This window comes from Oncorhynchus keta, chromosome 34 (genome assembly GCF_023373465.1).
Source record: "Oncorhynchus keta strain PuntledgeMale-10-30-2019 chromosome 34, Oket_V2, whole genome shotgun sequence".
Classification (NCBI taxonomy): Eukaryota; Metazoa; Chordata; class Actinopteri; order Salmoniformes; family Salmonidae; genus Oncorhynchus; species Oncorhynchus keta.
In genome coordinates this window covers 2,773,809-2,795,978 of record NC_068454.1, presented here as the reverse complement: position 1 = coordinate 2,795,978, position 22,170 = coordinate 2,773,809, and the positions used below count along the sequence as shown (strand labels likewise).

Here is a 22,170-nt window from a genome sequence, read left to right as displayed (position 1 = left end):
CTCCAGGTGAGTATGTCAGTGATCTGGGTGAAATCAGAACCTGAACCGGTCCCTTGGTGGGTGGTGACCTTGGCCCTGATCGCTGGACTACTGCTACTGGCTCTGCTTATCTTCGTCATGTACAAGGTACACGCACAACCATGCCAATGAATAGTTGCCAATCTGTAGTTTCTCTCTCCACTCTCCTGGGCTCTTCCAACCATTACTGCATCTAAAACCTCCCTCTGATCGGACAGAAGTGACCAGCTTCCTCCGTTACTATGTCTAAAATCTCCCTCTGATCTGACAGAAGTGACCAGCTTCCTCCGTTACTATGTCTAAAACCTCCCTCTGATCTGACAGAAGTGACCAGCTTCCTCCGTTACTATGTCTAAAACCTCCCTCTGATCTGACAGAAGTGACCAGCTTCCTCCGTTACTATGTCTAAAACCTCCCTCTGATCTGACAGAAGTGACCAGCTTCCTCCGTTACTATGTCTAAAACCTCCCTCTGATCTGACAGAAGTGACCAGCTTCCTCCGTTACTATGTCTAAAACCTCCCTCTGATCGGACAGAAGTGACCAGCTTCCTCCGTTACTATGTCTAAAACCTCCCTCTGATCGGACAGAAGTGACCAGCTTCCTCCGTTACTATGTCTAAAACCTCCCTCTGATCGGACAGAAGTGACCAGCTTCCTCCGTTACTATGTCTAAAACCTCCCTCTGATCGGACAGAAGTGACCAGCTTCCTCCGTTACTATGTCTAAAACCTCCCTCTGATCGGACAGAAATGACCAGCTTCCTCCGTTACTATGTCTAAAACCTCCCTCTGATCGGACAGAAGTGACCAGCTTCCTCCGTTACTATGTCTAAAACCTCCCTCTGATCGGACAGAAGTGACCAGCTTCCTCCGTTACTATGTCTAAAACCTCCCTCTGATCGGACAGAAGTGACCAGCCTAATGACGAGCTTCCTCCCTCTGATCGGACAGAAGTGACCCAGCCTAATGACGAGCTTCCTCCCTCTGATCGGACAGAAGTGACCCAGCCTAATGACGAGCTTCCTCCCTCTGATCGGACAGAAGTGACCCAGCCTAATGACGAGCTTCCTCCCTCTGATCGGACAGAAGTGACCCAGCCTAATGACGAGCTTCCTCCCTCTGATCGGACAGAAGTGACCCAGCCTAATGACGAGCTTCCTCCCTCTGATCTGACAGAAGTGACCCAGCCTAATGACGAGCTTCCTCCCTCTGATCTGACAGAAGTGACCCAGCCTAATGACGAGCTTCCTCCCTCTGATCGGACAGAAGTGACCCAGCCTAATGACGAGCTTCCTCCCTCTGATCTGACAGAAGTGACCCAGCCTAATGACGAGCTTCCTCCCTCTGATCTGACAGAAGTGACCCAGCCTAATGACGAGCTTCCTCCCTCTGATCTGACAGAAGTGACCCAGCCTAATGACGAGCTTCCTCCCTCTGATCGGACAGAAGTGACCCAGCCTAATGACGAGCTTCCTCCCTCTGATCTGACAGAAGTGACCCAGCCTAATGACGAGCTTCCTCCCTCTGATCTGACAGAAGTGACCCAGCCTAATGACGAGCTTCCTCCCTCTGATCTGACAGAAGTGACCCAGCCTAATGACGAGCTTCCTCCCTCTGATCTGACAGAAGTGACCCAGCCTAATGACGAGCTTCCTCCCTCTGATCGGACAGAAGTGACCCAGCCTAATGACGAGCTTCCTCCCTCTGATCTGACAGAAGTGACCCAGCCTAATGACGAGCTTCCTCCCTCTGATCTGACAGAAGTGACCCAGCCTAATGACGAGCTTCCTCCCTCTGATCTGACAGAAGTGACCCAGCCTAATGACGAGCTTCCTCCCTCTGATCTGACAGAAGTGACCCAGCCTAATGACGAGCTTCCTCCCTCTGATCGGACAGAAGTGACCCAGCCTAATGACGAGCTTCCTCCCTCTGATCTGACAGAAGTGACCCAGCCTAATGACGAGCTTCCTCCCTCTGATCTGACAGAAGTGACCCAGCCTAATGACGAGCTTCCTCCCTCTGATCTGACAGAAGTGACCCAGCCTAATGACGAGCTTCCTCCCTCTGATCTGACAAGTGACCCAGCCTAATGACGAGCTTCCTCCCTCTGATCTGACCGAAGTGACCCAGCCTAATGACGAGCTTCCTCCCTCTGATCTGACAGAAGTGACCCAGCCTAATGACGAGCTTCCTCCCTCTGATCTGACAGAAGTGACCCAGCCTAATGACGAGCTTCCTCCCTCTGATCGGACAGAAGTGACCCAGCCTAATGACGAGCTTCCTCCCTCTGATCGGACAGAAGTGACCCAGCCTAATGACGAGCTTCCTCCCTCTGATCTGACAGAAGTGACCCAGCCTAATGACGAGCTTCCTCCCTCTGATCGGACAGAAGTGACCCAGCCTAATGACGAGCTTCCTCCCTCTGATCTGACAGAAGTGACCCAGCCTAATGACGAGCTTCCTCCCTCTGATCTGACAGAAGTGACCCAGCCTAATGACGAGCTTCCTCCCTCTGATCTGACAGAAGTGACCCAGCCTAATGACGAGCTTCCTCCCTCTGATCTGACAGAAGTGACCCAGCCTAATGACGAGCTTCCTCCCTCTGATCGGACAGAAGTGACCCAGCCTAATGACGAGCTTCCTCCCTCTGATCTGACAGAAGTGACCCAGCCTAATGACGAGCTTCCTCCCTCTGATCTGACAGAAGTGACCCAGCCTAATGACGAGCTTCCTCCCTCTGATCTGACAGAAGTGACCCAGCCTAATGACGAGCTTCCTCCCTCTGATCTGACAGAAGTGACCCAGCCTAATGACGAGCTTCCTCCCTCTGATCTGACAGAAGTGACCCAGCCTAATGACGAGCTTCCTCCCTCTGATCTGACAGAAGTGACCCAGCCTAATGACGAGCTTCCTCCCTCTGATCTGACAGAAGTGACCCAGCCTAATGACGAGCTTCCTCCCTCTGATCTGACAGAAGTGACCCAGCCTAATGACGAGCTTCCTCCCTCTGATCTGACAGAAGTGACCCAGCCTAATGACGAGCTTCCTCCCTCTGATCGGACAGAAGTGACCCAGCCTAATGACGAGCTTCCTCCCTCTGATCTGACAGAAGTGACCCAGCCTAATGACGAGCTTCCTCCCTCTGATCGGACAGAAGTGACCCAGCCTAATGACGAGCTTCCTCCCTCTGATCTGACAGAAGTGACCCAGCCTAATGACGAGCTTCCTCCCTCTGATCTGACAGAAGTGACCCAGCCTAATGACGAGCTTCCTCCCTCTGATCTGACAGAAGTGACCCAGCCTAATGACGAGCTTCCTCCCTCTGATCGGACAGAAGTGACCCAGCCTAATGACGAGCTTCCTCCCTCTGATCTGACAGAAGTGACCCAGCCTAATGACGAGCTTCCTCCCTCTGATCTGACAGAAGTGACCCAGCCTAATGACGAGCTTCCTCCCTCTGATCTGACAGAAGTGACCCAGCCTAATGACGAGCTTCCTCCCTCTGATCTGACAGAAGTGACCCAGCCTAATGACGAGCTTCCTCCCTCTGATCGGACAGAAGTGACCCAGCCTAATGACGAGCTTCCTCCCTCTGATCTGACAGAAGTGACCCAGCCTAATGACGAGCTTCCTCCCTCTGATCTGACAGAAGTGACCCAGCCTAATGACGAGCTTCCTCCCTCTGATCTGACAGAAGTGACCCAGCCTAATGACGAGCTTCCTCCCTCTGATCTGACAGAAGTGACCCAGCCTAATGACGAGCTTCCTCCCTCTGATCTGACCGAAGTGACCCAGCCTAATGACGAGCTTCCTCCCTCTGATCGGACAGAAGTGACCCAGCCTAATGACGAGCTTCCTCCCTCTGATCTGACAGAAGTGACCCAGCCTAATGACGAGCTTCCTCCCTCTGATCTGACAGAAGTGACCAGCCTAATGACGAGCTTCCTCCCTCTGATCTGACAGAAGTGACCAGCCTAATGACGAGCTTCCTCCCCCTGATCGGACAGAAGTGACCCAGCCTAATGACGAGCTTCCTCCCTCTGATCTGACAGAAGTGACCCAGCCTAATGACGAGCTTCCTCCCTCTGATCGGACAGAAGTGACCAGCCTAATGACGAGCTTCCTCCCTCTGATCGGACAGAAGTGACCCAGCCTAATGACGAGCTTCCTCCCTCTGATCTGACAGAAGTGACCCAGCCTAATGACGAGCTTCCTCCCTCTGATCTGACAAGTGACCCAGCCTAATGACGAGCTTCCTCCCTCTGATCGGACAGAAGTGACCCAGCCTAATGACGAGCTTCCTCCCTCTGATCTGACAGAAGTGACCCAGCCTAATGACGAGCTTCCTCCCTCTGATCTGACAGAAGTGACCCAGCCTAATGACGAGCTTCCTCCCTCTGATCTGACAGAAGTGACCCAGCCTAATGACGAGCTTCCTCCCTCTGATCTGACAGAAGTGACCCAGCCTAATGACGAGCTTCCTCCCTCTGATCGGACAGAAGTGACCCAGCCTAATGACGAGCTTCCTCCCTCTGATCTGACAGAAGTGACCCAGCCTAATGACGAGCTTCCTCCCTCTGATCTGACAGAAGTGACCCAGCCTAATGACGAGCTTCCTCCCTCTGATCTGACAGAAGTGACCCAGCCTAATGACGAGCTTCCTCCCTCTGATCGGACAGAAGTGACCCAGCCTAATGACGAGCTTCCTCCCTCTGATCTGACAGAAGTGACCCAGCCTAATGACGAGCTTCCTCCCTCTGATCTGACAGAAGTGACCCAGCCTAATGACGAGCTTCCTCCCTCTGATCTGACAGAAGTGACCCAGCCTAATGACGAGCTTCCTCCCTCTGATCGGACAGAAGTGACCCAGCCTAATGACGAGCTTCCTCCCTCTGATCGGACAGAAGTGACCCAGCCTAATGACGAGCTTCCTCCCTCTGATCTGACAGAAGTGACCCAGCCTAATGACGAGCTTCCTCCCTCTGATCGGACAGAAGTGACCCAGCCTAATGACGAGCTTCCTCCCTCTGATCGGACAGAAGTGACCCAGCCTAATGACGAGCTTCCTCCCTCTGATCTGACAGAAGTGACCCAGCCTAATGACGAGCTTCCTCCCTCTGATCGGACAGAAGTGACCCAGCCTAATGACGAGCTTCCTCCCTCTGATCTGACAGAAGTGACCCAGCCTAATGACGAGCTTCCTCCCTCTGATCGGACAGAAGTGACCCAGCCTAATGACGAGCTTCCTCCCTCTGATCTGACAGAAGTGACCCAGCCTAATGACGAGCTTCCTCCCTCTGATCTGACAGAAGTGACCCAGCCTAATGACGAGCTTCCTCCCTCTGATCGGACAGAAGTGACCCAGCCTAATGACGAGCTTCCTCCCTCTGATCTGACAGAAGTGACCCAGCCTAATGACGAGCTTCCTCCCTCTGATCGGACAGAAGTGACCCAGCCTAATGACGAGCTTCCTCCCTCTGATCTGACAGAAGTGACCCAGCCTAATGACGAGCTTCCTCCCTCTGATCTGACAGAAGTGACCCAGCCTAATGACGAGCTTCCTCCCTCTGATCTGACAGAAGTGACCCAGCCTAATGACGAGCTTCCTCCCTCTGATCTGACAGAAGTGACCCAGCCTAATGACGAGCTTCCTCCCTCTGATCGGACAGAAGTGACCCAGCCTAATGACGAGCTTCCTCCCTCTGATCGGACAGAAGTGACCCAGCCTAATGACGAGCTTCCTCCCTCTGATCGGACAGAAGTGACCCAGCCTAATGACGAGCTTCCTCCCTCTGATCGGACAGAAGTGACCCAGCCTAATGACGAGCTTCCTCCCTCTGATCGGACAGAAGTGACCCAGCCTAATGACGAGCTTCCTCCCTCTGATCTGACAGAAGTGACCCAGCCTAATGACGAGCTTCCTCCCTCTGATCTGACAGAAGTGACCCAGCCTAATGACGAGCTTCCTCCCTCTGATCTGACAGAAGTGACCCAGCCTAATGACGAGCTTCCTCCCTCTGATCTGACAGAAGTGACCCAGCCTAATGACGAGCTCCTCCTCTGATCGGACAGAAGTGACCCAGCCTAATGACGAGCTTCCTCCCTCTGATCTGACAGAAGTGACCCAGCCTAATGACGAGCTTCCTCCCTCTGATCTGACAGAAGTGACCCAGCCTAATGACGAGCTTCCTCCCTCTGATCTGACAGAAGTGACCCAGCCTAATGACGAGCTTCCTCCCTCTGATCTGACAGAAGTGACCCAGCCTAATGACGAGCTTCCTCCCTCTGATCTGACAGAAGTGACCCAGCCTAATGACGAGCTTCCTCCCTCTGATCTGACAGAAGTGACCCAGCCTAATGACGAGCTTCCTCCCTCTGATCTGACAGAAGTGACCCAGCCTAATGACGAGCTTCCTCTGATCGGACAGAAGTGACCCAGCCTAATGACGAGCTTCCTCCCTCTGATCGGACAGAAGTGACCCAGCCTAATGACGAGCTTCCTCCCTCTGATCGGACAGAAGTGACCCAGCCTAATGACGAGCTTCCTCCCTCTGATCGGACAGAAGTGACCCAGCCTAATGACGAGCTTCCTCCCTCTGATCGGACAGAAGTGACCCAGCCTAATGACGAGCTTCCTCCCTCTGATCTGACAGAAGTGACCCAGCCTAATGACGAGCTTCCTCCCTCTGATCTGACAGAAGTGACCCAGCCTAATGACGAGCTTCCTCCCTCTGATCTGACAGAAGTGACCCAGCCTAATGACGAGCTTCCTCCCTCTGATCTGACAGAAGTGACCCAGCCTAATGACGAGCTTCCTCTGATCGGACAGAAGTGACCCAGCCTAATGACGAGCTTCCTCCCTCTGATCTGACAGAAGTGACCCAGCCTAATGACGAGCTTCCTCCCTCTGATCTGACAGAAGTGACCCAGCCTAATGACGAGCTTCCTCCCTCTGATCTGACAGAAGTGACCCAGCCTAATGACGAGCTTCCTCCCTCTGATCTGACAGAAGTGACCCAGCCTAATGACGAGCTTCCTCCCTCTGATCTGACAGAAGTGACCCAGCCTAATGACGAGCTTCCTCTGATCTGACAGAAGTGACCCAGCCTAATGACGAGCTTCCTCCCTCTGATCTGACAGAAGTGACCCAGCCTAATGACGAGCTTCCTCCCTCTGATCTGACAGAAGTGACCCAGCCTAATGACGAGCTTCCTCCCTCTGATCTGACAGAAGTGACCCAGCCTAATGACGAGCTTCCTCCCTCTGATCTGACAGAAGTGACCCAGCCTAATGACGAGCTTCCTCCATATTGTTTTCACCTGTCAAGTCCTGTCTTTCAAACCATTTTTTAAAATTGATTTAACAGTTGCAATTCACCAACGACAAAAAAAATATAACATACACTCCCCTCCTGTATTCATCTGGACCGTGAAGCTAAAAATGTGTCTCTACTCCACCGTCTGGACTTGAGGCAACAGTATAGAATGTTCTAGATTTTAGCATCTTCTTTACATACGTGTGAAATTAAAGCACTTCATGTATCTCGTCGTCATCCCCTCCCTACCTCCATTTTGAAGGTGTTATAGTCAAAAGTGTTGAGTATTTGGTACCATATTCTTAGCACGCAATGACTACATCAAGCTTGTGTCTCTATAAAGTTGTTGGATGCATTTGCTGTTTGTTTTGGAAATTAATTTTTAATCACATATGTTTCTGAACACTACATCAATAAATGATACCCAGGAAAATATCACCCCCCCCCCAAAAAAAACTGCTAACCTCCCATTATTGGTAATAGTGAGAGGTAAGCATGTTTTGAGGCTATGATCTTGGTGGCTCTAACTTTCTCACTCACAATTTTTAATTCCCAGTTTATCTGCAATCGTGGTAGAATCCACATGAATGTAGAAATGTTCAGAGGATATTTTTTTTTGCGAGTGGGGGGGGGGATCCTAATTGTCTGTGCCTCCGCCCTCCAGCTGGGTTTCTTCGAGCGTGTACGCCCCCCGCAGGAAGACAGCGCGGAGAAGGAGCAGCTGGCACCGCAGGAGAACGGTGACAGGAACACCGATGCTTGATAGGGCTCCCAACACACGACCCTGTGTAGCTGTCTGAATAGGTTTCCCCGTGTAGTGCACTACTTTGGAACAGAGCGCTACGGGATAGCACCAGTACACACTGTCCCATCTACTCTTTATAATCATACTCACACTGTACCCTGCATCCTGAAGCCCCGTCGTCTACTACTCCTCTTGCATATACTTAAGACAACACAGCTGTATGAGATGGCTGGGAGGAGCAAACAAGTGATTTGATATTTAAAAAAAATGCTGATGTAAATCATATTTGAAAAGGACTCCCGATCTTCTTCTGGTTATTGGTCCTGCGTCTTTTAGTGCACTTGGGACTTTCAGTTTTAAAATGAATTGCTACAACAATGTGAATTTCGAGACTGCAAGGAATCAATTACAATGCTGTACGGTCTTTGAAGACAATAGTTAATGAAATGGTTTTTGAATGGGCACTGCAAGGTGTGGATATGGACTTATTGTTGAGAGTATGTTATGTTATGCTTCTGCAATTGATGACATCCCCCGGGGCAATTTTCCACTCTACAGATACAGGATTATACAATTGTATGTGCACGTCACTGTGTATTAAAAGGATGAATTGACCCATATTGGGTAATCAACGTGGAACTTAAATTGTTTTTGTTTTTTGCATTAGAGCACTATAGTATCTAATTACCCATCACCCACTGCTTCGTCTGTTTATCTTAAAGCACGTTTTCATGTTACAATAATGTCATTTTACCAGACTTTTTTTTTTTTTTTTCAAATTGATTTCAAGTTGTTCCTTGTTCATACTTTTGGGTGTTTAAAAAAAAAAAGACAATATTACTGAAAATGATGACATATTCCTTTCCCACATATCTGGTTGAGCTGACAACGTTTTGATCTTTCCTGAATTAAATGTTTTAAAACCATAAGCATTTCTTTGTGCCATGCTTGTTGCCACATCATCGTCTGATTCTGAACCTTTATAGCTGATATTCTGAACCTTTATAGCTGATATTCTGAACCTTTATAGCACACTGATATTAGAGTTCTAATAACCTGTGGCTAGTTTTTTTCATAAGTCCTAAGTTCACCTTAGTAAAATGATAATATCTCCCTCCCCACACAATTTATGCCTAAGACAATTTTTTTGGTAATAATATTTATTTTGACATAAGTGCATTTCCACTTGTAAGGATCTGCATCAGTCTTTGCCGTGGAGAACGGAGATGTACAACTTCACCGTCTGTCTGTCAGCAAGAAGCTGAGGTCACTGCCAGATTCAAAGTCTGTTGTTGGCTTCCCCCTGAAACACAAACACTGGCTGAGAGACTCGTCACCGGCTCCCTAGTTATTTAATTAGAGTTGGGCAACATACACAACTATTAAAAAGAGACATTTTAGCCTGCTTTATTGTGTTCAACACTTTGATCTGTTAAAACTCGTTTTGTGCTTTTTTGGGGGGGGTCATGGGTCACAGGACTTGTGTGAGAGAGATGATTGGTGTTACCTGGTGAACAGCCGTGCCTTGCAGGTGCCCAGTAGAGTAGCCTTGTTTCCTTCTACGAGCAACATGGAACCCTCTCTCAAGCCCTAAGACAAATCAACCAATCAGCTGAAAGCATAGCCTAATATTATGTAGAATACCATCTCTCTCAGACTCACCAGAACAGATGGAGTGTCGGGCTCCTCGTGGTACTGAATGATCCTCTGCTCTCGTGTCTCCTAGGGAGAAGGGGAAAAAAACACAAAGACCTTACACCAGCATCCTTTTAAGGCACCACGGGACACAGATTAACCTTGTCCCAGACTACAAATGCATTTTCAATGGAGATTCTACATTCAGAAATAACCACTGAATATTTGTCAAGAGAAACCAGCCCTACGACTTTCAGCATTCACTATACTGATGCTCTGCTATATAACACTACACTGTACAACTCACCCCCATGTGTCTGCTGTTAGGGTCCGTGTCCAGGAAGTGAGGGTTGATGTTGAAAGGCACTAGACCAATGGCATTGAAGGAGGGCGGGTACACGATGGGCATGTCGTTGGTGGTGTTGATGCTGACAGTAGAGACGTTAGTGCCAGCACTGGAACCCATGTAGGGAACACCATCCTGGGGTTATAACAGAGTTACCATGGTTACTGTAGGGGTTAAGGTTACTGTAGGGGTTAGGGTTACTGTAGGGGTTAGGGTTACTGTAGGGGTTACTGTAGGGGTTAGGGTTACTGTAGGGGTTAGGGTTACTGTAGGGTTACTGTAGGGGTTAGGGTTACTGTAGGGGTTACTGTAGGGGTTAGGGTTACTGTAGGGGTTAGGGTTACTGTAGGGGGGTTACTGTAGGGGTTAGGGTTACTGTAGGGGTTAGGGTTACTGTAGGGGTTAGGGTTACTGTAGGGGTTACTGTAGGGTTACTGTAGGGGTTAGGTGGTGGAGATGTTAGTGCTGGCCCTGGAGCCCATGTAGGGAACACCATTCTGGAGTTATAACAGAGTTACCATGGTTACTGTGTGCTCACTATTCTGGGGCATAAGAGTAAGCAGGATATACAATCATTCAGTTGTTTATTCCGCTCATGGGCTGTCTATTGGCTATATCAGCTGCCAGTAAGAACAATATCTGTGCATGTAGGAATCAACTGTAAATATTGTGAAATGGCAGTTTAAACTGGCACAGTGTTTCCCAAAACTCCTAAACTACTCCCAGCCAGTCAGGTGTGCCAGTTCTGGAATATCGGCTACCAGAGTGGAACAGCTGTCGTACCTCGGGACAGGTTTTTGGGGAACACTGCTCAAAAAAATATATATATATATATTATATCAGTCTGACCTGCAGAACCCTCTTGTTGATCTCAGACAGCACATGGTTGTCGTAGAGACATTTCAGCAGACGGAATGTGTTGCCACCACCTATAGACAGAACAGCTGTTATGACTTTATTACACTGTATACCCTCCTGCTAACTTCTTAACACACATAGTCAACCTGTGTAATGGTGTGTAGTAGATTACTTTAACTCTTGCAGTAAGAAGAAGAATTTAAAAAATAATAATAATAATAATATAATAATAATATATGCCATTTAGCAGACGCTTTTATCCAAAGCGACTTACAGTCATGTGTGCATACATTCTACGTATGGGTGGTCCCGGGAATCGAACCCACTACCCTGGCGTTACAAGCGCCATGCTCTACCAACTGAGCTACAGAAGGACCATAATGAATAAGTATTCAGACCCTTTACTCAGTACTTCGTTGAAGAACCTTTTGGCAGTGATAACAGCCTCAAGTCTTCGTGGGTACGATGCGACAAGCTTTGCACAACTTTATTTGGGGAGTTTCTCCTATTCTTCTCTGCAGATTCTGTCAATGGCATTCCTCCAATGACGCCTACTGTATGTAAGGCCTATGGTTCTGGTATTTCATATTTGAGAGGCCCTATGAGGTGTTAACGTCTGAGCTCAAGGTCCACTCCTCACCTATAAATATACCCTGAGCCTTCCGTACAGCTTCCACTGGGTCAGAGGCCTCGTGTATGCTGTCCACCTCATAACCTGTCAGACAAAAACAGACAACACTCACATTAGAACGACCGACAAAAACCTGTCTCACATCGACAACCTAGTCCTTACTACGCCCCACTACACCCGATAACGTCTATGAGAAAGGGTTTGACAAGTGTTAAGCGAAATGTGCTTATATCAATCAAGTCCTCTCAGATCTCCACAAGAGTATAAAGCATAGGGTCTAGGGATTGATTTGGGATTTGGCCTGAGATAATTGAATTGATTGGGCCTGAGATAATTGAATTGATTGGGCCTGAGATAATTGAATTGATTGGGCCTGAGATAATTGAATTGATTGGGCCTGAGATAATTGAATTGATTGGGCCTGAGATAATTGAATTGATTGGGCCTGAGATATTTGAATTGATTGGGCCTGAGATATTTTAATTGAATTGATTGGGCCTGAGATATTTGAGATATTTTGATTTGTGATTGGGCCTGAGATATTTGAATTGATTTGTGATTGGGCCTGAGATATTTGAATTGATTTGTGATTGGGCCTGAGATATTTGAATTGATTTGTGATTGGGCCTGAGATATTTGAATTGATTTGTGATTGGGCCTGAGATATTTGAATTGATTTGTGATTGGGCCTGAGATATTTGATTGATTTGTGATTGGGCCTGAGATATTTGAATTGATTTGTGATTGGGCCTGAGATATTTGAATTGATTTGTGATTGGGCCTGAGATATTTGATAATTGATTTGTGATTGGGCCTGAGATATTTGAATTGATTTGTGATTGGGCCTGAGATATTTGATTGATGATTTGAGATATGATAATTTGTGATTGGGCCTGAGATAATTGAATTGATTGGGCCTGAGATAATTGAATTGATTGGGCCTGAGATATTTTAATTGAATTGATTGGGCCTGAGATATTTTAATTGATTTGTGATTGGGCCTGAGATATTTTAATTGATTTGGGATTGGGCCTGAGATATTTTAATTGATTTGGGATTGGGCCTGAGATATTTTAATTGATTTGGGATTGGGCCTGAGATATTTTAATTGATTTGGGATTGGGCCTGAGATATTTTAATTGATTTGTGATTGGGCCTGAGATATTTTAATTGATTTGGGATTGGGCCTGAGATATTTGAATTGATTTGGGATTGGGCCTGAGATATTCCAGACACAAAACAGTAAGGCTGTGTAAGGCAATGGACCAGCGTACAAAGACGTACCCAGACTGTTGAACTTGTCCCTGGCAGTCTTTGCGTAGCCATCTCTATCACACAGTGCATAGGGGATGAATAAAATCCTCTTCACCCCTCTGCAAGAAATACATTACACAGTTAGGTTACACACTGACTCTACGAAACATTAGGAACACCTTCCTAGTATTGAGTTGTAACCCCCCTCCCAAGCCTCAATTTATTGGGGCATGGACTCTACAAGGTGTCGAAAGCATTCCACGGAGATGCTAAGTAGTTAGAGACATGTTTAAGTAGTTAGAGACATAGAGACATGTTTAAGTAGTTAGAGACATAGAGACATGTTTAAGTAGTTAGAGACATGTTTAAGTAGTTAGAGACATGTATAAGTAGTTAGAGACATAGAGACATGTTTAAGTAGTTAGAGACATGGTTAGAGACATGTTTAAGTAGTTAGAGACATAGTTAGAGACATGTTTAAGTAGTTAGAGACATGTTTAAGTAGTTAGAGACATGTTTAAGTAGTTAGAGACATGTTTAAGTAGTTAGAGACATGTTTAAGTAGTTAGAGACATGTTAGTTAGACATGTTTTAAGTAGTTAGAGACATGTTTAAGTAGTTAGAGACAGTTAGAGACATTTAAGTAGTTAGAGACATGTTTAAGTAGTTAGAGACATGTTTAAGTAGTTAGAGACATAGTTAGAGACATGTATAAGTAGTTAGAGACATGTTAGTTAGAGACATGTTTTAAGTAGTTAGAGACATGGTTAGAGACATGTTTAAGTAGTTAGAGACATGTATAAGTAGTTAGAGACATGTTTAAGTAGTTAGAGACATGTTTAAGTAGTTAGAGACATGTTTAAGTAGTTAGAAACATGTTTAAGTAGTTAGAGACATGACATAGTTAGAGACATGTTTAAGTAGTTAGAGACATAGTTAGAGACATGTATAAGTAGTTAGAGACATGTTTAAGTAGTTAGAGACATGTTTAAGTAGTTAGAGACATGGTTAGAGACATGTTTGGTTAGAGACATGTTTAAGTTAGTTAGAGACATGTTTAAGTAGTTAGAGACATGTTTAAGTAGTTAGAGACATGTTTAAGTAGTTAGAGACATGTTTAAGTAGTTAGAGACATGTTTAAGTAGTTGACATTTAAGTAGTTAGAGACATGGTTAGAGACATGTTTTAGTTAGAGACATGTAGTTAGAGACATGTTTAAGTAGTTAGAGACATGTAGTTAGAGACAGTTAGAGACAGTTAGTTAGAGACATGTTTAAGTAGTTAGAGACATGGTTAGAGACATGTTTTAGAGACATGTTTAAGTAGTTAGAGACATGTTTGTAGTTAGAGACATAGTTAGAGACATGTTTAAGTAGTTAGAGACATGTTTAAGTAGTTAGTTAGAGACATGTTTAAGTAGTTAGAGACATGTTTAAGTAGTTAGAGACATGGTTAGAGACATGTTTAAGTAGTTAGAGACATGTTTAAGTAGAGACAGTTAGAGACATGTTTAAGTAGTTAGAGACATAGTTTATGGTTAGAGTAGTTAGAGACATGTTTAAGTAGTTAGAGACATGTTTAAGTAGTTAGAGACATGTTTAAGTAGTTAGAGACATGGTTAGAGACATGTAAGTAGTTAGAGACATGGTTAGAGACATGTTTAAGTAGTTAGAGACATGTTTAAGTAGTTAGAGACATGTTTAAGTAGTTAGAGACATGTTTAAGTAGTTAGAGACATGGTTAGAGACATGTATAAGTAGTTAGAGACATGGTTAGAGACATGTTTAAGTAGTTAGAGACATGGTTAGAGACATGTATAAGTAGTTAGAGACATGGTTAGAGACATGTATAAGTAGTTAGAGACATGTTTTAGTTAGAGACATGGTTAGAGACATGTATGGTTAGAGACATGTATAAGTAGTTAGAGTAGTTAGAGACATGTTTTAAGTTAGAGACATGGTTAGAGACATGTTTAAGTAGTTAGAGACATGTTTAAGTAGTTAGAGACATGGTTAGAGACATGTTTAAGTAGTTAGAGACATGTTTAAGTAGTTAGAGACATGGTTAGAGACATGTATAAGTAGTTAGAGACATGGTTAGAGACATGTATAAGTAGTTAGAGACATGGTTAGAGACATGTTTAAGTAGTTAGAGACATGTTTAAGTAGTTAGAGACATAGTTAGAGACATGTTTAAGTAGTTAGAGACATGTTTAAGTAGTTAGAGACATGGTTAGAGACATGTTTAAGTAGTTAGAGACATGTTTAAGTAGTTAGAGACATGTTTAAGTAGTTAGAGACATAGTTAGAGACATGTTTAAGTAGTTAGAGACATGTTTAAGTAGTTAGAGACATGGTTAGAGACATGTATAAGTAGTTAGAGACATGGTTAGAGACATGTATAAGTAGTTAGAGACATGTTTAAGTAGTTAGAGACATGTTTAAGTAGTTAGAGACATGGTTAGAGACATGTATAAGTAGTTAGAGACATGTTTAAGTAGTTAGAGACATGGTTAGAGACATGTATAAGTAGTTAGAGACATGGTTAGAGACATGTATAAGTAGTTAGAGACATGTTCAAGTAGTTAGAGACATGGTTAGAGACATGTATAAGTAGTTAGAGACATGTTTTAGTTAGAGACATGGTTAGAGACATGTATAAGTAGTTAGAGACATGTTTAAGTAGTTAGAGACATGTTTAAGTAGTTAGAGACATGGTTAGAGACATGTATAAGTAGTTAGAGACATGTTTAAGTAGTTAGAGACATAGAGACATGTTTAAGTAGTTAGAGACATAGAGACATGTTTAAGTAGTTAGAGACATGTTTAAGTAGTTAGAGACATGTTTAAGTAGTTAGAGACATGTTTAAGTAGTTAGAGACATGTATAAGTAGTTAGAGACATGGTTAGAGACATGTTTAAGTAGTTAGAGACATGGTTAGAGACATGTATAAGTAGTTAGAGACATGGTTAGAGACATGTATAAGTAGTTAGAGACATGGTTAGAGACATGTATAAGTAGTTAGAGACATGGTTAGAGACATGTATAAGTAGTTAGAGACATGTTTAAGTAGTTAGAGACATGGTTAGAGACATGTATAAGTAGTTAGAGACATGTTTAAGTAGTTAGAGACATGGTTAGAGACATGTTTAAGTAGTTAGAGACATAGTTAGAGACATGTTTAAGTAGTTAGAGACATGTTTAAGTAGTTAGAGACATGTTTAAGTAGTTAGAGACATGTTTAAGTAGTTAGAGACATGTTTAAGTAGTTAGAGACATGTTTAAGTAGTTAGAGACATAGAGACATGTATAAGTAGTTAGAGACATGGTTAGAGACATGTATAAGTAGTTAGAGACATGTTTAAGTAGTTAGAGACATGGTTAGAGACATGTATAAGTAGTTAGAGACATGTTTTAGTTAGAGACATGTTTAAGTAGTTAGAGACATGGTTAGAGACATGTTTAAGTAGTTAGAGACATGGTTAGAGACATGTATAAGTAGTTAGAGACATGGTTAGAGACATGTATAAGTAGTTAGAGACATGGTTAGAGACATGTATAAGTAGTTAGAGACATGTTTAAGTAGTTAGAGACATGGTTAGAGACATGTTTAAGTAGTTAGAGACATAGTTAGAGACATGTTTAAGTAGTTAGAGACATGTTTAAGTAGTTAGAGACATGTTTAAGTAGTTAGAGACATGTTTAAGTAGTTAGAGCCATGTATAAGTAGTTAGAGACATGGTTAGAGACATGTTTAAGTAGTTAGAGACATGTATAAGTAGTTAGAGACATAGTTAGAGACATGTTTAAGTAGTTAGAGACATGTTTAAGTAGTTAGAGACATGGTTAGAGACATGTTTAAGTAGTTAGAGACATGTTTAAGTAGTTAGAGACATGTTTAAGTAGTTAGAGACATAGTTAGAGACATGTTTAAGTAGTTAGAGACATGTTTAAGTAGTTAGAGACATGGTTAGAGACATGTTTAAGTAGTTAGAGACATGTTTAAGTAGTTAGAGACATGTTTAAGTAGTTAGAGACATAGTTAGAGACATGTTTAAGTAGTTAGAGACATGTTTAAGTAGTTAGAGACATGGTTAGAGACATGTATAAGTAGTTAGAGACATGGTTAGAGACATGTATAAGTAGTTAGAGACATGGTTAGAGACATGTATAAGTAGTTAGAGACATGTTTAAGTAGTTAGAGACATGTTTAAGTAGTTAGAGACATGGTTAGAGACATGTATAAGTAGTTAGAGACATGTTTAAGTAGTTAGAGACATGGTTAGAGACATGTTTAAGTAGTTAGAGACATGGTTAGAGACATGTTTAAGTAGTTAGAGACATGTTTAAGTAGTTAGAGACATGTTTAAGTAGTTAGAGACATGTTTAAGTAGTTAGAGACATGGTTAGAGACATGTATAAGTAGTTAGAGACATGGTTAGAGACATGTATAAGTAGTTAGAGACATGGTTAGAGACATGTATAAGTAGTTAGAGACATGGTTAGAGACATGTATAAGTAGTTAGAGACATGGTTAGAGACATGTATAAGTAGTTAGAGACATGTTTAAGTAGTTAGAGACATGGTTAGAGACATGTATAAGTAGTTAGAGACATGTTTAAGTAGTTAGAGACATGGTTAGAGACATGTTTAAGTAGTTAGAGACATGGTTAGAGACATGTTTAAGTAGTTAGAGACATGTTTAAGTAGTTAGAGACATGTTTAAGTAGTTAGAGACATGTTTAAGTAGTTAGAGACATGTTTAAGTAGTTAGAGACATGGTTAGAGACATGTATAAGTAGTTAGAGACATGGTTAGAGACATGTATAAGTAGTTAGAGACATGGTTAGAGACATGTATAAGTAGTTAGAGACATGTTTAAGTAGTTAGAGACATGGTTAGAGACATGTATAAGTAGTTAGAGACATGTTTTAGTTAGAGACATGTTTAAGTAGTTAGAGACATGGTTAGAGACATGTTTAAGTAGTTAGAGACATGGTTAGAGACATGTATAAGTAGTTAGAGACATGGTTAGAGACATGTATAAGTAGTTAGAGACATGGTTAGAGACATGTATAAGTAGTTAGAGACATGTTTAAGTAGTTAGAGACATGGTTAGAGACATGTATAAGTAGTTAGAGACATGTATAAGTAGTTAGAGACATGTTTAAGTAGTTAGAGACATGTTTAAGTAGTTAGAGACATGTTTAAGTAGTTAGAGACATGTTTAAGTAGTTAGAGACATGTATAAGTAGTTAGAGACATAGTTAGAGACATGTTTAAGTAGTTAGAGACATGTTTAAGTAGTTAGAGACATAGTTAGAGACATGTTTAAGTAGTTAGAGACATGTTTAAGTAGTTAGAGACATGGTTAGAGACATGTTTAAGTAGTTAGAGACATGTTTAAGTAGTTAGAGACATGTTTAAGTAGTTAGAGACATAGTTAGAGACATGTTTAAGTAGTTAGAGACATGTTTAAGTAGTTAGAGACATGGTTAGAGACATGTATAAGTAGTTAGAGACATGGTTAGAGACATGTATAAGTAGTTAGAGACATGGTTAGAGACATGTATAAGTAGTTAGAGACATGTTTAAGTAGTTAGAGACATGTTTTAGTTAGAGACATGGTTAGAGACATGTATAAGTAGTTAGAGACATGTTTAAGTAGTTAGAGACATGGTTAGAGACATGTATAAGTAGTTAGAGACATGTTTTAGTTAGAGACATGTTTAAGTAGTTAGAGACATAGTTAGAGACATGTTTAAGTAGTTAGAGACATGGTTAGAGACATGTATAAGTAGTTAGAGACATGTATAAGTAGTTAGAGACATGTTTAAGTAGTTAGAGACATGTTTAAGTAGTTAGAGACATGTTTAAGTAGTTAGAGACATAGTTAGAGACATGTTTAAGTAGTTAGAGACATAGTTAGAGACATGTTTAAGTAGTTAGAGACATGGTTAGAGACATGTATAAGTAGTTAGAGACATGTATAAGTAGTTAGAGACATGTATAAGTAGTTAGAGACATGTTTAAGTAGTTAGAGACATAGTTAGAGACATGTTTAAGTAGTTAGAGACATAGTTAGAGACATGTTTAAGTAGTTAGAGACATGTTTAAGTAGTTAGAGACATGTTTAAGTAGTTAGAGACATGTATAAGTAGTTAGAGACATGTATAAGTAGTTAGAGACATGTATAAGTAGTTAGAGACATACTTACATTCCAAAAAAGTCTTTGATCTGCTGTTGACAATGTTCCAGATATCCTCCCCCGTGCAGGGTTGAGTTGGACACGAGCAGAAGTCTCCTCTTCATATCTTTCAAGACAAGGTTTTGATCAAAAGTTTACAACTCACTCAGGTTAAATAGGCTACCTCGTCCTACACCTCGAAGATTACTTCAGCAGTACATAGCCGGCCGTGTATAAACAGGAAGTGTCCTCAGGTGTCGTCAAGGTACAAGGTCTATGGAGTGAGATGTTTTCTTTATTCGGTATGTTCACACCGATCTGTGTATATTCAGCATAACTCACAAATAAAACAATTATCTGTTTAATATATAAACAAATATTTTGTTAAATAAAACCAAAATCCTCAATGAAATAAAAATGTTTTTTTTTTAAATCACCAATTAAACCTTAAATCTGTGAATATGAACAAATATATATTTCACAAGTATTCACCATAAATCACAATGTAATACAATCCACTAATGTGGCTTCAGATGAGTCATAAAGTTGTTCTTTATTGGTTAGATATTCTAGCTAGAAAGTGTTCTCCCAAGACATGGCTGAATGAGACACTGATTCACTCTGCACTCCCACCTGACACAAAGATTATCCAAATTAACGGAGATAACCGGAGATAACAGACTCACCCGAAGCCACGTTAGTGGATTGTAATACATCGACCACATTAGTGGATTGTATTACATCGACCACAGAAAAAGCCTTCTCAAAATGGTGTAAACACGGAATACAGATCCACAAGCTCTTTTTGAATGAGCAAATCCACATTCTACAGATGTAAACGTTAAGAGATTTCTAAACATTTGTTCAAATCGTAGTTTTATTTGTGAGCTATGTTGAATATTTACAGATAATTATTTTATTTGTGACTTATGGTGAATACTTGTGAAATATGTTTTACATATTCATAGCGATTGGTTAAATTTGTTATCTATTTTTTTTGCGGATTGTTGATGGTTTTATTTGACTAAATATTTAAATATATTCATAGATCATAGTTTATTTGTCAGTTATGTTGAATATACACGCATCGTGGTGGACATATTTAGAGAATAAAGAAACAAATCTCACTCCTTTCAATTTCCTGGACTCAGTTTAAAGTTCAACTACGGGTAACGAAGCATCTGTTTCGCTGACAAGTCTCTCATACAGTCATTAAATCATCTAATCGGATTACTTCTCCTGATAAATCTACCTGTTGTAAAATATTTCGATCCAACAAACCTTTGGCGATTGTTCTTGTGGTCAATGATTGGAAACAATGTTGAGCGTCAACAGGTCACAGATTGCAACACGGATTTAAAATTCAACACGTAGCCTTGACCGGATATGTTATTTACAGTTTCGTAGGAAATGTTCAAAATGTAGGCTACAAAACTGTAATTTTGCGTCAAGGGTCTCTCTATGTTTGGAGAATATTTTTCTTACGCTGTTACCGTGTGGAGAAAAGGGGTCAGCTGATAAATCACATGACAAGCCTTTATGTCTCATGGTGCTTTCAGGACAACTGGGAAATCGGAAAAACACGACGCGATCTTCGGGTCAGAGAGTCGGAGCTCTAAAAAAGATGCCCTGTAGTTTCCGCATTGGAATTGCAAGTTAAATGACTGTTCAAGACCAATGTTCCCAATCGGAGCTCGTTTCTATCCAAGTTTCCAGTTATCTTGAAAGCGTCAATAACGAGAGGCGGATATACTGACACGATTGGTGCCCCCCAAATCGATGACGCTTGAGAGTCGAACGTGAAAAAATCAAATTGTGTTGGTCAAGATGTGCCAAATACAACTTGTGTAGACTTTACCGTGAAATGTTTGCTTACGACCACTTCCCAAAGATGAATAGTTTTAAAAAGAATAGCACAATAAAATAGGAACACAAGAGAAATAAAATAAAATAGACAAGAATGGAGCTACGGTGAGCTCCAAAAGTATTGGGACAGTGACACATTTCTTGTTGTTTTGTTTCTGTACTGCAGCACTTTGATTTTGAAATGATACAATGAGGGTATTTTCTTCCGTATCGGGTGAACCATTAATTTCAACATATTTATTGGGTGAAACGGTAGGCTACGGGAGCCTACAATGGCATAGAAATTAATTGGCCTACTTGATGGCCAACAATGTATAAATCTTCACATTTAATGTCAGTTTCATTGTGGACTTTTCCCCCATAACAGAAGCACTTAAGCCATAGACTGTTCTCTGCTTCCGCAAGTCAAGGTACCGGTGCATCAGGACTGACACCAACAGGCTCCTGAACAGCGTCTATCCCCATGCCAAAAGGCTTCCAAATAGCTGACAGAATGGCCACGCAGACTCTAGGGTGACCCTAATATTTTACACTGTCTCTATGTTCACACACAGGACTCTACACAGTCACACACACTGACACCCCAACACGCATATTTATACTGACTATACACACACACTCACATATAATCATCATATACGCTGCTGCTCTGTTTATTACATATACTGATGCCTAGTTACCCTTTCCCCTATACACATCTACCTCTACTCCTATACACATCTACCTCTACTCCTATACACATCTACCTCTACTCCTATACATATCTACCTCTACTCCTATACACATCTACCTCTACTCCTATACATATCTACCTCTACTCCTATACATATCTACCTCTACTCCTATACACATCTACCTCCACTCCTATACATATCTACCTCCACTCCTATACATATCTACCTCTACTCCTATACACATCTTCCTCTACTCCTATACATATCTACCTCTACTCCTATACACATCTACCTCTACTCCTATACACATCTACCTCCACTCCTATACATATCTACGTCTACTCCTATACACATCTACCTCCACTCCTATACATATCTACCTCTACTCCTATACATATCTACCTCTACTCCTATACACATCTACCTCTACTCCTATACACATCTACCTCTACTCCTATACACATCTACCTCTACTCCTATACACATCTACCTCTACTCCTATACATATCTACCTCTACTCCTATACACATCTACCTCTACTCCTATACATATCTACCTCTACTCCTATACATATCTACCTCTACTCCTATACACATCTACCTCTACTCCTATACATATATACGTCTACTCCTATACATATC

At 42.4% G+C, this 22,170-nt stretch overlaps 2 protein-coding genes and 1 long non-coding RNA gene across 7 annotated transcripts in view; 1 reads left to right on the top strand and 2 right to left on the bottom strand.

Annotated features, from left to right (window-relative positions):
* The window catches only part of LOC118380878 (integrin alpha-V-like), an 88,293-nt gene extending 79,286 nt beyond the window's left edge, over positions 1-9,007 (top strand). The window contains exons 28-29 of the mRNA XM_052492591.1: positions 7-126; positions 7,998-9,007. Of these exons, the coding sequence (XP_052348551.1) occupies positions 7-126; positions 7,998-8,096 (219 nt within the window). The 3' untranslated portion in view covers positions 8,097-9,007. The remainder of the gene's footprint in view (positions 1-6; positions 127-7,997) is intronic.
* LOC127914938 (uncharacterized) lies at positions 133-1,198 on the bottom strand. 5 transcript variants are annotated; one of them, XR_008089518.1, is made up of 3 exons: positions 802-1,198; positions 590-748; positions 133-377 (listed from the first exon to the last, which is right to left on the bottom strand). It is a non-coding gene; the product is annotated as an uncharacterized LOC127914938 (long non-coding RNA). The 5 variants fall into 5 exon arrangements; XR_008089517.1 differs by having other exon boundaries at positions 283-430; positions 802-1,195; XR_008089520.1 differs by having other exon boundaries at positions 283-430; positions 643-748; positions 802-1,194.
* A 205-nt stretch (positions 9,008-9,212) lies between the features above and the next one.
* On the bottom strand, positions 9,213-20,519 carry si:dkey-69o16.5 (Alpha-aspartyl dipeptidase-like). Its single transcript, XM_052492734.1, has 9 exons — positions 20,271-20,519; positions 19,020-19,116; positions 12,833-12,921; positions 11,558-11,632; positions 10,909-10,988; positions 10,021-10,194; positions 9,741-9,800; positions 9,586-9,668; positions 9,213-9,381 (listed from the first exon to the last, which is right to left on the bottom strand). The coding sequence occupies exons 2-9, from the start codon at positions 19,112-19,114 to the stop codon at positions 9,315-9,317; spliced, it is 723 nt and encodes a 240-aa protein (XP_052348694.1). The 5' UTR covers positions 19,115-19,116; positions 20,271-20,519; the 3' UTR covers positions 9,213-9,314.
* Positions 20,520-22,170: the final 1,651 nt, after the last annotated feature.